The 15,401-nt window shown below is 29.8% G+C and overlaps 3 protein-coding genes across 5 annotated transcripts; all 3 read right to left on the bottom strand.

Moving 5' to 3' along the window:
- Positions 1-3,566: 3,566 nt before the first annotated feature.
- On the bottom strand, positions 3,567-6,471 carry LOC112703066 (protein SEMI-ROLLED LEAF 2-like). Of its 3 annotated transcripts, none has more exons than XR_003154465.2 (6): positions 6,158-6,471; positions 5,306-5,508; positions 5,013-5,209; positions 4,511-4,621; positions 4,206-4,405; positions 3,567-4,110 (listed from the first exon to the last, which is right to left on the bottom strand). XR_003154465.2 is itself a non-coding variant. In XM_072233951.1 (6 exons), exons 3-5 carry the CDS (start codon positions 5,200-5,202, stop codon positions 4,375-4,377), a joined length of 501 nt encoding a protein of 166 aa, XP_072090052.1. In that variant the 5' UTR covers positions 5,203-5,209; positions 5,306-5,508; positions 6,158-6,471; the 3' UTR covers positions 3,567-4,110; positions 4,206-4,374. The 3 variants fall into 3 exon arrangements, 2 of the variants coding, with proteins under 2 accessions (XP_072090052.1, XP_072090061.1); XM_072233951.1 differs by having other exon boundaries at positions 4,511-4,790; XM_072233960.1 differs by having other exon boundaries at positions 4,243-4,405; positions 4,511-4,790.
- Positions 6,472-7,123: 652 nt separating this feature from the next.
- Positions 7,124-7,636, bottom strand: LOC112778831 (cell wall / vacuolar inhibitor of fructosidase 1-like). The gene has a single exon (XM_025823135.3). The coding sequence runs from the start codon at positions 7,634-7,636 to the stop codon at positions 7,124-7,126; it is 513 nt and encodes a 170-aa protein (XP_025678920.1).
- A 5,895-nt stretch (positions 7,637-13,531) lies between these two features.
- LOC112778745 (cell wall / vacuolar inhibitor of fructosidase 1-like) lies at positions 13,532-14,050 on the bottom strand. The gene has a single exon (XM_025823060.2). It carries the CDS (start codon positions 14,048-14,050, stop codon positions 13,532-13,534), a length of 519 nt encoding a protein of 172 aa, XP_025678845.1.
- Between the last annotated feature and the right edge of the window lie 1,351 nt (positions 14,051-15,401).

Raw genomic sequence — 15,401 nt, 5'->3', positions numbered from 1 at the left:
AAAATGTTAACTACGTTTACATAGGTTAACATACAGAACATACGAATTACATTAGCTTAATTATTACAATTAAATCTAAAAATCCTAAATCCAAGCTCATTTCTTTCCAGACATCCAATTCAGTCCCTTAACCATGATGCCCTGACCGAACCGCGACGGAGTATACCTATCAGGTGGATTTCGCTCCGTCCGTAGGTCATACGGGTGACTTGGAGCGGCCAAACCACCTCCCTCTGCCGGAGCAACCAACCCACCTGCCTCGCCCAGATCACGTGACCCACCTACCTCTGCCGGAGTGGAGGACCCACCTGCCTCTGTCGGAGCGGATGCACCTGGGTTGTAGTCATCAACAACTGTGTATGTCCGCCGATGGATACCACTATCACATGACGCAGTCGCTGACGACGGGTCGGAACCATGACCCTGCAAACCATGGCCCGTACCTACTGATGCCCCATGTGGAGCAGCCGACGCCGACGGTGAATGCATGGCGCTAAAATCTGACCAACCACCTAAACTAGCGTTGGCCCAATTATGTGGCTGCTGATCTCCATGACCACCAACAGAAAACTCAAACCAATCATGACCGGATGGAATCGTAAGTATAGGCTGCTTAGAATGGTGGCTGACCTGAGAGCGGAGGCTGCCCTGAGAGTGCTGGCCGTGCTGATTGTGACGTCTCTGATGGCTGGACTCACTCTGGTGACTGTGATGGCTACCATGACTATGCTCCGGTGGCTGTGGTACATAATATGAAAACGGATCAAACACTGCATGCTGATGTGGCTGTGGCTGTTGAGGAACGTACTCTTATGGGGCAGGTGGCTATGGTACAGGTGGCTGTGGATCCTGAGGAACGTACTCCGACAATCTCAGTAGATGCCCATATGAGCGCAGGTACCAATCCCGATACTCCGTGGTCGGACTAAAATCCCAGGTCAAAAGGGGGTGCAAATTCCGCAGCTGAGTGTTTCGCCTGTTGCCCCACTCCCCTATCCATGCCCCATGAATAACTGTCCAGTCATGAATCTACACTCCGCGAAGAGCCATGCAATGCAGGTCCAATGGAATCTCCCTTGCTCCTTGCGGGGGAGGTTGTACATACCCAAACTGATGCATCACTCGGTCCACAAGGTGTCATTCAATGCACTCAAACTGACGCATCACGAAGTCGGCACTACTATCTGTCCATCCACTCACAGCCTTTCCATCAATGGGTAGGCCAAATATATAAGCGACATCTTCCAATGTCACTGTAATCTCACCCACCGGTAATACGAAGGTGTGAGTCTCTGGCCTCCACCTTTCGACCAGAGCAGCTAATAACAGGTGAAATCCACGTATTACCCTAATTTTAGAGACGTGGTAGAATCTCGTGGCGCGTAGGTAGTTTTCCACCATCGGATTCTACGTCTGTGACAGATACAGTTTACGCACCAACAAATTCCTGTTAGGCTGCATAAAAAAATGTTAGTTTAAATAGGTTATATATATTATAAAAAAAATTTATTATTAATATTTATTAAATTATTTATTAATATTCAAATTATTTGCTGACCACACGAATAAATAAATCCATTTTAAGAAAAGTAATTAAAAAATTATTGAATTAAAATAAATAAATAAATAAATGTTAATAAATATATTAAACTATTCACTGAATTACTAATTTTCTTTGTTTACTGTCAAACATTTTTTTAAAATAAATAAATATATAATTTTTTTCTTTTTTTTACATAAATAAATAATATTTTAATATTATTTATTTATTTGTCAAAATACGTATTTGTAAGAGTATTTCTTTTTTCAATGATAGTTCACAGAGCCGAGTTCATACATATTTATTTATCTATTTATTTTTATTAATATTTTATAAATACCAAAAATTATTTAGTCTTAAAAAATTCAAATATTTATTATTTATGCATTACTTTCGTTAATAATCATAACAAAATTTATATATTTAAAAATAAAAAATTTGTGATAATACTAAAAAAGATTATATACAAAAAATATAATTATATTTTACAGATTCAAATTTTATTCTAACACAGTCGTAAAATATAAAAAGAAATGGGCCTTTTTCTATATATTTATAATATACTAACAACAACAATATTTAAAAAACTTCAGTATATAAAAAATTAAAATTTATCAACTTACATAAATTAGATGATCCAAATAGTTAATAATATATTCTTCAGACGCCGCATAATTACGTACCAATTTTTTAAATTTCTACAATTTTTTTATTTTTTTTCCTACAAACACCCCCAACTAATTACACCTTCACTTCCACTACTATTACTTGAGCTACCCATATTCTTTTTTTTTTTCTTTCTTGCTTCAAAACCTGATGCCACACTCTCTGTTCTTTAATGGAGGAAGAAGCTGAATTTATAAGGGTTGGCCGCTGGTTACCAGAAAGGGGGTGTTTTCTGCATGTAGACAGGCCTGTAACACGTCCCCTGCGTGATGCTGCCACACCTCGGAACCCAGCAAGCTTCACTGATTACACCACTTCTCGCCCTCCTGTGTTGTCAGTGCGGTTTCTTGTTGCCAGGTCATCACGCCCCCAGCGTGTTGTAGAGGATCTGCCACGTCGCCGACCTTGCTCAGGCATCACACCCCCGGCGTGTTGTCCCTGACACCACCCTCCCGCAAAACACTTATCTCACCCATATCGGGCCAATACACCAACAATATTTCCATAAAAAAAATAATTTCTGGTCATATACAATATTTTTTTAAAAAATTCACTTGATATAAAATTATTAAATTTTAAAATTAAAAAATAATTATAATTATAGAAATTTACTTCAAAATATAAAAATTAAAGTCTTTTTAGAATATATATTTAAAATATATTTTTTTATTATGTTTTTAAATCTTTCAATAACTTATTTGTCGTTAGTATTTTTGGGGTTCTTTTGTTAATAATATAAATTTTTAGGTACTATTTTAATAGTTTACTCAATAAAAAAATTAATAAAATAAAAAAATAATTAAATTACTCTTAAATAAAGATCATATAAGTTTCACATAATAAAAATTATAAATTTAATAATAATTATTTTTTTGTCTAATTTATTATTTTATCACTTTATAATTCTTATGTTAAATTTAGTAAAAAGAAATCCTCTACAACTGTTCTGAGGAATCCCCCCCCCCCCCTCCTAAATGTATAACACATGAGAATTCCTTTTTTTTATCCTCTGTTGACTACTTTAGATTTACGACGAATTCTTGTGTCTATAGAAGTTGGGTTTAATTTGTCTAAAAATAAAAATACAATAAAGTGAGATCTATTTTTTTATGTTTAAATTCTATTAGTAAAATTTAAGTAGGAAGAATGGATTCTCTCAAGTCGTAATTGTTAAAAAAATTGAGAGAGTAAAGCGTGATTTTTAGTTTTTTATTATTCTTTTTCTTTTATAATTTTTTTGTCTCGTTTATAAAATTAATAGTGAGAAGATAAAAAGATTACACTTTATTCATTTAATTGTTAAAAAAATAAAGAGAATCTATTCAATACCAAATTAGTATTCTAAAGATTTTAACGGTGATAAAATAGTACCTAACTTTTGTTATTGATAAAATAATTCTTAACAAGTGTGTCTCCAAACTTACCGAAACAAAATTTCGACAAACATAATACTAATGTAGCCACCATATTTTAATAACCTGATAAATTACTCCCAAAATCTGCTTTCCAACACACTATATCGAGTAAACACCCAATCCGGTCCCTGTTCATTTTAAATTTGGACAAGGCAATCCCTCACTATAAAAGTCACCCACGCCGGTCCCTATCCATACATAAAATAACCCATTGCGCCTCCTCCCTTGTATCCCCCATCCAAAGTTGACAGAAAAATCTGATGTGGCACTTACTGGCACTGATCTGGCAGTTAGTCTAGAATTAAGTGTCAACCTGAATTAGGGTAAATGGACAGGGGTCGATTTGCCCCCTGTCACATTAAAAAACGATGTCGTTGCTAGGTTAAGAAGGAGGAAACGTTTTCTAATCTAGCGTGCTCTAACTGAAGTCTCCAGATCTGAATGCAGCATTGCTTTTATGAGTTGCATAAGAAGCACTTCTGAAAATGTCTAGAAGGAAGCATAAAACTTTGTTAATGGATATATTCCAGAAAAAAACAACAGGTTTTCTATTACTAACAATTCAATCAATATGAAAATCATACATAATGATCACTAAGCTTCAAATTGAAACATGCATACAATGAACTCCTTTCACGTGCTGTGAATGCAAAGATGGCAATGCTACGGTGACCACTCGAGCAAGGATTATAAGTGATCCAATGCTTGCTCTAGCAAGAACACCAGACGACAAATTTTCTAAGGTTATGGCCATTAAGTCGAGCAGTGGCCGTACATCAGAGACCTAGTTATAGAAAATGAAGCAGTTTAGTTGTTGGAAGCAGAGAGATCTAACTAATTGTAAAATAATTTTCTAGGCCAAAGAATGCACATTCATAAACCTACTCACTTGAAAAATTCTAGTAAGCATTCCTCAATGGAGATTTGGAGCAAGATATTTGAGTTCAGCTCTTGCTCTTCAACAAATTTTCCAGAGGCTTGAAGGCTTTTTCTAAGATGCCTGCAAAGGTCATCAACAAAACCAAATTCTACCAACCTTCTCCCAATTCTAATTTGTACAGCTAAAGACGTGGCAACTTGAATAATGCTAGTTTTAAGGTGGGGATCATGTAAAATATTTTTGTGGTCCAGATAACGTATGACAAAAGCTAGAATCAACTGCTGATTCCCTAAAAAACAAGGTGAAAAAAAATGGCAAATTCATGGGACAAGAGTAAAAGATTTTGCATAAGAATCTTATATGGAATTGTTTAATAGCTGTTTTGAATATTAAAATCCATGAATGTTCAAAGTTACAAAGTGAAACCAAACAACAGTACAACACATCCACCATATTATTGGATTTGATTTCAGACAAAGATTTGACTGAGAAATGATGAAGAGAACAATACCTGAATTCTCCATGAAATAGGTCATGCTAGACAAAACCATTATTGCTAACCCTTTTGGAGGAGAACAATGTCGTCCGGAATCAAAGTAAACAAACATTGGATCCAATACACGACGCATCGTTGTACTTTTCTTGGCTAATTCAACCAATCTCTGAATACATATCTGAACCCATATTTCAGGTTTTTCCATTTCTTCTCTATAAAAATGACACTAAAAAATCAGAAAATGGAAGTATAACAACCAATAAATGATCTAAATTCTTTTATCAGTTATTAATAAGAAGAACTATTACCCTATCAACAGGGAAGGATTCTTTATTTTTAGCTGCTGTCAGATGATCAAGCACCTAAAATGAGTGTCATTACCAACAATTAAATCACCGCGACCTTCACACTGCACAACTTCATCTACCTAATTATGATGAGGCTCTGCTCTAAGATCAGCATCTTCACTTTACCTGTCCTGCATATAGTTATCTAAAGTGGTGCGAATGATCTGCATAAAGAATGAAACCAACAGATTAGGGATGGTACCTATCTAAAACTCTAAAACCTTAGCATAATGGCAACTATAAAGTCATTTGGTTTTACTGTTATTTAAGAAACCTGCAAATCTTTATGACAATTAATGATTAGAAATCAAATTAGAAGCATTTAACCAAGAAAATTTGCTTCAAATCATTCATTTTAAGATTTTTTTTTCATTTTCTTTTTTCCCCGCACCTTGTGAGCTACCCAGAATCAATATGAAGGGTTCTACCAAGTATAAGAGGTCAAACACAGCGACTAACTAAACTCCCTGGTCAGCAAGTTAACATCAAAGAGCTTTCAATTCATTTAAACTTTAATCCCCATTTCTTGCAGAGTAATATTTACACAAAAATAGACTTTTCCATCAATAATGAGAATTCAATCATACAACTTTTCAACCTTAAAGCATCAGTTGGTTTTCTTATGAAAATCAATTTGAAGAAAAGAAGAAACAACATATTCCTTAGATAATACATCCATACAAAATTTCATGACATTTTCTCTCTTAAAGTGGAGATATGCAGACACTCGTTTTCTCTCCCATCAACTTAGAATTGTAGATGCAATATAAGCTTCATTATAAGACTACTCAGTGGAATAACTCAATAACTTACTAGGTTGGGGAACCAAAAGATGAAGTAAACGTTTCCTCTTTCTTAACCTAGCAACAGCATCGTTTTTGAATGTGACAGGAGGACAAATCGACCCCTGTCTATTTACCCTAATCTAGGTTGGCACTTAATTCTGAATTAACTGTCAGATCAGCGCCGGTAACTTCTCCATCAAACTTTTCCGTCAATTTTGAACGGGAGATGCCAAAAAGGGAGCGCGATGAGTTATTTTATGTATGGATAGGGACCGACGTGAATGACTTTTATGGTGAAAAATCGCTTTGTCCAAATTTAAAATGGATAAAAACCAAATTAGATGTTTACTCCATTATATCAAGCGTTAAAATGATTTTGTAGATATCTTTAACCTTTTCATAGAAGCTAGATCCTCACACACTCGCGCACCCACAGGAACAACATAGTCAAATTTCTCCACCTCACACATACTCGTGTTGAATTGATTGTACGTTTTTCATTTATTATGTTGATAGTTATTAAAATTGAATTCTAAATTAACTTGGTCAAAATACTAAATTACTAGTTGAACCATTTGACTTAATAATAATAATAAATTAAATATATAAAATTATAATAAAAAATGAAAACTTAAATAATAAAAATAAAGAAATGTGAAAGATAATTCGCAATTTAAAAGTTGTCCACAATCATAATGAACACACTAGTGTACTATGGACGCGCATGGGTCAAAAGATTGTACTACATTTGCATGCAAATCGTCTCATTTTCAATAAATTTAAATATCGTTAGCCATTAGATTGCAGATGTGGTGTTTATAGGAAACCAACTTTGTTAAACCATCGATTCGAAAAACTATGATGGTAAATACCGAATTTATCATTATTAGACTAATTATAAATCCTACTAAATTCGTGTAAAGTGAAATTAGTTGTGCAATAATTAAAATAGTTATATAGGTTTATTTGAGTCACCAGAAAAAAAATCAGCCATTTACAAAATCTTAAGAATTGCAGCAGAAATATCAAGAAGCTGCAGCATAATCCCATTCCTAGAACTCAAAGGTGACTGATTCCCAGTGAATTTCTTGTTGCAAGCATCAATGTCTTTCTCAGCATAAGAAATATAGTAATTTGCAAGGTCAAAGTCGCCCCGGTTTATAGAATCAACAGCTTCACGAAGAACATGCTTAACAAGAGGGATATATGACTGATCAGCACAAAAGGCCAATTTGTTCTGCAATTCATGGTCAGAGACTTTCTTAATAAGGTCTCCAATGTATTTGAGAGTGTCAGTTGCATTTGCTACAGCGTAGTTGATGATGATCACAACCATACCCTTTGGATCACTTGGGGTGGCAGGGTTTGAATGGATGATATTGCTACAGAGTTCATAGTATGGTGTCTTCTTGCATGTTTGGTCTATCAAATCATCCGAATATGTTGTGGATAGAAGAGTCAAAGAGAGAAGAACAAGTGTTAAAGTGGTTGAGGCCTTATTCCTCATTTTCTTTTTCTTGAAACGATGATGGGTTGGGATTCAGTGAGGAATTATGAGTTAGTTTGGCAGGTAGTTATGGTTAGTTTTGCCGTTATCTCAATTCAATTTGATAAAACAAAAATAATTATCGTACATTAAAGTTAGTTTCTAATATAAAGTGTTTGTTTGGACGCCATTATTTTAATAAAAAAATATTTTCTAATGAAAAATAATTTTTTTAGTGTATTTGACAAATTTTTAGTAGTAAAAATAAAAGCACTAGAAAAATAAAAGAAACATCTTTTTTGAGAAGCTGTAATTTACATTTTTTTTAAAAGATCTTTTTCGTTAGAAAAAGATGTTTTTCATATAATAAATAAATAAAAAAATATTTTTATATTATTATACCCAAACATAATTAATAGATAAAAAGATCTTTTTACATGAAATACCCAAACATAAAATTACTTTTACTTTTTTATAAGATCTTTTAAAAAAAGATAACTCAAAAAAAGATTTTTTTTTAAGTTAACCCAAACAAGCCCTCTATATATATTGAAATATAAAATATGTATTGAAAATAAATTAAATACCATATGTACATAAATACAGTAAATATTAATTAATGGCTTCTTAAAATTAGCAAACGATATTTAATTTACAACAAAAATTAAAAATAAATAAAAAAACCACTTAATATGAAATAAAGGAAGTAAAATAATTTATAATAAAGTTCTACATCTAAATAAAATACTTAATTAAATTTAATTAAATTATTATAATAACTTTTCAAATTACGTCTCTTTTTACTTCTCCTTCTCTGTTTTTTTTCCTTCTTCTCCTCTTTCTTTTTCTAAATTCCTACACACAAGTTCTTCTTCTTCTTTTTTTTTTTGTTATAGTCGTCACCAATAGCATCAAATATTTTGCAAACATCTTTATTAGTTCTGATTTTTTCTTCTGCCATCATTTAATCATTTTGGTTCATCATTTATTAATTTATTTCGATTCATTTGTATGTTAATTAAGGTTCACTTGATGCTGTTGATAAATATTATTGACCAAATTTTTATTTCTTGAGTAATTTCGGTTTATTTCTTTATTTAATTGAGGTTCATTTGAATCTAGAATTGAATTTGATGTGCTTTTGTTAATGATTGAGTCTTTGTTACTGTTTGTTTAAATTTGAACTATTTTTAGTTCATTTGTGTGCTAATTGAGGTTCACTTGATACTACTGATAAGTATTGATAAAATTTTTTATTCCTTAAGTAATTTCGGTTAATTTTTTAGTTTAATTGAAGTTTTGTTGGATCTAGAAATGAATTTGATGTGTTTTTATTGATGATTGAGTTTTTTTTACTTCTTATTCAAATATGCACTATGTGAATGGAATATAGTGGAATCTAATGTAATTGAATAAACTGATAATAAATAATTTCATTTTTCTTTGTTAAAAAATTTGGTCAATACTTATCAGTAGTATCAAGTAAACCTCAATTAACACAAACACATCGAATTCATATCTGGATCCAAATGAACCTCAAATAAACTAAGAAATGAACCGATATTACTTAAGAAATAATAAAAAATTTGGTCAATACTTATCAGTAACATTAGGTGAACATCAATTAACACACAAATAAACCGAAATTAATTTACAAATGAACTGAAAATGAACCAAAATTATTTAATGATAGCTCCCGAAAAAATCAGAACTGATAAAGATGTTAGTAAAATGTTGGTGTTGTTGGTGATGACAATAATGAAAGAAAAGAAGAATTTACGTGCGTGAATTTAAATGAAAGAGGAGGAAGAGGAGGAGGAGGAGGAGGAAATGGAGAAGGAGAAGACGAAGACGAAGAAGAATATGTTTTACGTTAATGAAATGCGTGTGTGTACGCGCTGGTGCGATGAAAATGATTTTTGTTGAGTTTGGACGAATTTAGTTTGACTTAGTTGCCAAAAACACTTAGATGTGTAGCTGGATTGAATAATTTAATCATACCATGTGTAAAAGAAACATATACGTATAGAAATATGTATTTATTATCTCATTAAAAAATTATTATATTAATATAAACGAATTTAATTGTTTTTATTGCAAACTTTATTATTTTAGTAATTAATTATTTAATTAAAAATAATATGTGAATTAATAAATAAATATATTTAAATGTATAATAGATATAGTTAAATTTTTTGGCAATTTCACTAACGGAGAATATAAATTTTATTCAAACTATTGGTTAACGCAGATAATTTTTTTAAAAGAATCATTGAAAACGATATTATGGAAATTTTTTTGACTGAATTCCTATGCATGAAATGTTTAGTCAACTAACCTTATCATTAAAGTCTCACACTTCTAACATTTTCACGAGAATTATTTCAGTTGATCAAATCAAATATAAATATTTTAGCCTCGCAGGACTTTGATCCATTAAAAAATATTATATCTACATTAAAAATTATTTATTATATATTTTTATATAAATATATATATATATATATAACTAATTTAAAAATTAATTTTTCACGTATAAATAATATATGTAAAGCATGTTCTGCAACATTCTAGTATTTGTACTAACATTCGTTTCTCTTAAACTCACCTACCAAAATATATTAACAAAAAAAAAACCCACAATCTTATATAGTATATATATTCCGTTTCCTTCTTCTCAATGGATGTGCAGTTTTACACTTTTACAAGAAGAATGTACGTATATGGTTGTTATGAGTTACCTTCATCAGCATATTCTAATTCATAAAACAAATCTATCACATAGGAGAATTCCGTTCAAAAAAAAAAAAACCCTAAAAGACAATGCTTCCAACTTTTTAAAGAAAAGAATGAAGTAAATTTAATCAAAGGATAAAGACATATATTTTGACTAAAATAATATAAGTTACTAAACATTAATATTTACCATAATATTCTAATCTTCAATTAAAATTAAGAAAAAATATAGAAAGACAATGAGTTTAAGTGTATAATGTGTATAATTAGGATAAAAAAAATAAATTCAGATAGTAATTAAATTAATTAATTTTTAATAATTTCTAATTTTAAATTTAAAAAAATAAAAATTTGGAGCGGTAGTTACGTATACCGCAAACTCTTCGCTCTCCACATGTGAGGTGACTTCTTCAGGAACGTTCTTCTCGTCCAACCTCCTCCCTTCTCACAGTTTCGTCACCACCAGCAACATCAGCTGCTGCGTTGCGCACCGCAAACGTCCAAACAGCACCGTCATATACTTTGCGTCATTTGCGCAGCCCCAACGCACCGGCCGTGCAGTGCCCGGCAGCCGGCTGGTTTCGCCGTTCCAAGGTCTTCATTCGCAACAGACGAGGAGACAGACGAGGCGGTCATTTCATACGTGCATCACTTCGTGTTATACATATCCACAATCAATGAAGATACATAATTAATGACAGAGATGACAAAAAATTTGTTGGTATATGGCTTTGATGGCTATACATATCCACAATTAATGAAGATATAGAATATTTAGCTCTTTTTTGCTTTCTTCTTTAATACTTATGATTTAATTCTGCTCTCTTTCACAATCTAATCGCTGTCGATTTATTTTTTCACCCCACAAATGTGCTGGATGTTTAATTCACTAGGTATGTAGATGGTTATTTTATTCGTTTTTCAATTTAAGTATATACAATTAACAAATCCTGAATGATTATTTCACTAGTTAGTCGGATGATTATTTTAATAATAACGTGGATGGTTGTTTGATGACGATCCTACGACGGTGACAAGGGAGGAGACTACAGGAGTGGCTGCCGGCTGGAGAGGAAGAGTGACTTGGAGGTGAAAACTATTTGTAATTTAGAATTGGCATGGTTATTAATTTCCGAAATTGAATGGAGGATTTTGGATTTAGGATAATTTTTAGAATGGTTTTTATTTTTTATTTTTATTGGACTAAATAACTAGTCATTGTATATATTGTCAACATTTTTCATTGTTTTCTAGGAGAATTCTAAAATTAAATATGAAACTTGTTATCAACACGGTGGTTCATCACTTTTTAAAATAATGCTAAACACTCAATAAAATTTATTATTTTTTGTTAATATTTATTTAATGTTCTAAACACTAATTAATACTGAATTATAAATTTTAAATTTTAATAGTATAAAAATAAAACGTTGATTAAATTTTAACTAATATTCATATAAAATGTTAACTTTCTAATATTTTTCCGCTTTTTATTTCTAATATTTTTTCCGCTTTTTATTTAGAATTCAGACTCAACATATCACCCTTGTCTCCCACTATATTTGACTATATCTTTAATGTAATTACTTTATTTTGTTAAATTGGAAGTTTTACTTTCCTTAATGTGATTATTTATATTACAAATCTCATTTTCCATTTGGTTTTAGATTAATAATCCTTCATAATTGACTAAAAAATACTGTTCTAAAAACTAGATCGAACATTGAGAATTGGTTATTAAACTGATTTAGTTAGTTTAAGATAAAAATTAATCAATAATAAATTGGTTAAAAATTAAAAACAATCAATCAAACAACCAATTAATTGATCGAACTAATTTGATTTTTCAGCGATTAATTGATTTAAAATAATCAAATACAAAAATCAATTTTATTTTATAAAAAAATTATGTATTTTATACATAAATATATTATTTTATTATATCTGATTTAATTCCAGTTAAACTTCGATAAAATTTTTAAATAATTAAACCTCTAATTCTATCGGTTCGATTATCGATTTGATTTTTAGAATTTCGCCGAAAATACTGATGTATTATATATATAAATCTAACATGAGATCACCACTTTGTTTTGTTAGGTACTATTTACTTTACATACATTTTCTTGTTAGTTATATTACAGTGTAACAATATAATTATGGATGATTTTGGAAGAAATTAAAACTCAGTTGTCAATAGCTTTATAAAAATTTTAAAAATAAAATAAACCCCTTAAGAAATGGACCAAAAGAAGTGAGGAAAAAATAACAAATTTATTTCAATCATTTGGAAGAGACACACATAAATATGTAACATATATCATATACTAATTTCGTGGATTATTATTTTATGACTAGTTATATAAAAATATCTTTATATAAAATTATTAATTAAATTTCGTTAGATAATTTAATATAATGCGTATCAATATTTTATTTATTATTAAAAAAATATCTTTACATAAATAATTGCTGTGTACATAAATAATGAATTGATTGTACATTTTTCATTTATTATATTGATAGTTATTAAAACTGAGCTAGTCATTAATTTGGTTAAAATATTAAATCACTAGTTGAATCATTTGACTTAATAATAATAAATTAAATACATAAAATCATTATAATAAAAATTTAAAACTTAAATAATAAAAATAAAGAAATATGAAAGATAATTTGCAATTTAAAAATTGTCCACAATCATAATGAACACACTAGTGTACTATGGACGCGCATGGGTCAAAAGATTGTACTGCAATTGCATGCAAATAGTTTGATTTTTTCAATAAATTTAAGGTGTAAATTTACCTGCAATTGTCTTTATATAAAGTTAATATTTAAAAATTGTTAAATAATTTAATAAATTTGACTAAATAACCATTTAATAATTTTTAACTATTAATTTCATAAGAAGACAATTGCACCAAAATTTTTACTTAAATTTAAATGTCGCTGGCCATTAGATTGTAGATGTGGTGTTTATAGAAAACCAACTTTGTTAAACCATCGATTTAACAAACTATGATGGTAAATACCTAATTATCATTATTAGACTAATTATAAATCCTACTAAATTCGTGTAAAGTGAAATTAATTGTGCAATAATTAAATATAATTTTGATGTATCCTTTTGTAGTTATATAGGTTTATTTATTGAGTCACCAGAAAAGAAAAAAAGAATCAGCCATTTAACAAAATCTTAAGAATTGCAGCAGAAATATCAAGAAGCTGCAGCATAATCCCATTCCTAGAACTCAAAGGTGACTGATTCCCAGTGAATTTCTTGTTGCAAGCAACAATGTCTTTCTCAGCATAAGAAATAGAGTAATTTGCAAAGCCAAAGTTGCCTCGGTTTATAGAACCAACAGCTTGAGGAAGAACATACTTAATAGCAGGGATATATGACTCAGCACAAAAGGTCAATTTATGCTCCAATTCATGGTCAGTAACTTTCTTAATAAGGTCTTCAATGTAGTTGAGAGTGTCAGTGGCATTTGCTACAGTGTAGTTGATCATTATCACAACCATACCCTTTGGATCACCTGCGGTGGCAGGGTTTGAATGGATGATATTGCTACAGAGTTCATAGTATGGTGTCTTCTTGCATGTTTGGTCTATCAAATCATCTGAATATGTTGTGGATAGAAGAGTCAAAGTGAGAAGAACAAGTGTTAACGTGGTTGAGGCCTTATTCCTCATTTTCTTTTTCTTGAAATGATGTTGGGTTTGTATTGAGTGAGGAATTATGAGTTAGTTTGGCCGTTATCTCAGTTCAATTTGATATAAAAAATAGTCACTAATATAAAATATATATTAAAAATAAATTAAATAATATAAATACAGTAAAAAAACACTTAATATAAAATAAAAGAAGTAAACTAATTTAATTATATCGTGTGTAAAAGAAATACATACGCATATAAATACGTATTTATCATCTCATAAAAAAATTATTATATTAATATAAACAAGTTTAATTATTTTTATTGCAAATTCGATTATTTTAGTAATTAATTATTTAATTAAAAATAATATGTGAATTAATATATAAATATATTTAAATATATAATAGATATAGTAATAATTTTTTGATTGATTTATTGTATATCCATAGTATTTTTCTAGTAAATATGATAAAAGAAATAACAATTAATTTTTACTCTGTGATAATAGTATAAGTTTATAACTCACAATACGGTAAGGTTAAAAAAATAAAAAATAATCATAATTTATCTTATTTAATAATATTTATTAATTATCATAATAATTAATAAATATTAAATAAAATAAATTATAATGATTTTTTATTAATTTTGTTGTTACTAAACATTCCGATAACCCACAAACGGTAAAGGTATGAGAAATTGTGGTAGGTGATTATCTGTACTTATTTTATGGTTCTTTTTTTGGCAATTTCACTAACTGAGAATATAAATTTTATACAAACTATTGGTTAACGCAGATAATTTTTTTAAAAGAATCATTAAAGACGATATGATGGAAATTTTTTGACTGAATTAAATTTTTTCCTATGCATGAAATATTTTAGTCAACTAACCTTATCATTAAAGTCTCACACTTTTAATGTTTTCACGAGAATTATTTCAGTTGATCAAATCAAATATAAATATTTTAGCCTCGCAGGACTTTGATCCATTAAAAAATATTATATATACATTAAAAATTATTTATTATATATTTATATATATTTATTGTGTAAAGCATGTTCTCTGCAAAATTCTAGTATTTGTAATGACATGCCTTTCTCTTAAACTCACCTACCAAAATATATTAACAAAGAAAAATCACAATCTTATAAAGTATATTCTGTTCTGTTTCCTTCTTCTCAGTCGATGTGCAATTTTATACTTTTACAAGAAGAATGTACATATATGGTTGTTATGAGTTACCTTCATCAACATATTTAAAATAATTTGAAACAAATATAAAAATTTTTATGGAGAAAACTATTAAAATCAGTAATAACCAGTCAGCGTAGATATACGTTAAGTGAATGTAAAATTATAACTTTTTATTTTAAGATATAAAA

This window comes from Arachis hypogaea, chromosome 1 (assembly GCF_003086295.3).
Source record: "Arachis hypogaea cultivar Tifrunner chromosome 1, arahy.Tifrunner.gnm2.J5K5, whole genome shotgun sequence".
NCBI lineage: Eukaryota > Viridiplantae > Streptophyta > Magnoliopsida > Fabales > Fabaceae > Arachis > Arachis hypogaea.
The sequence above is the reverse complement of the archived record's forward strand: the minus strand, read 5'-3'. Positions and strand labels throughout refer to the sequence as shown.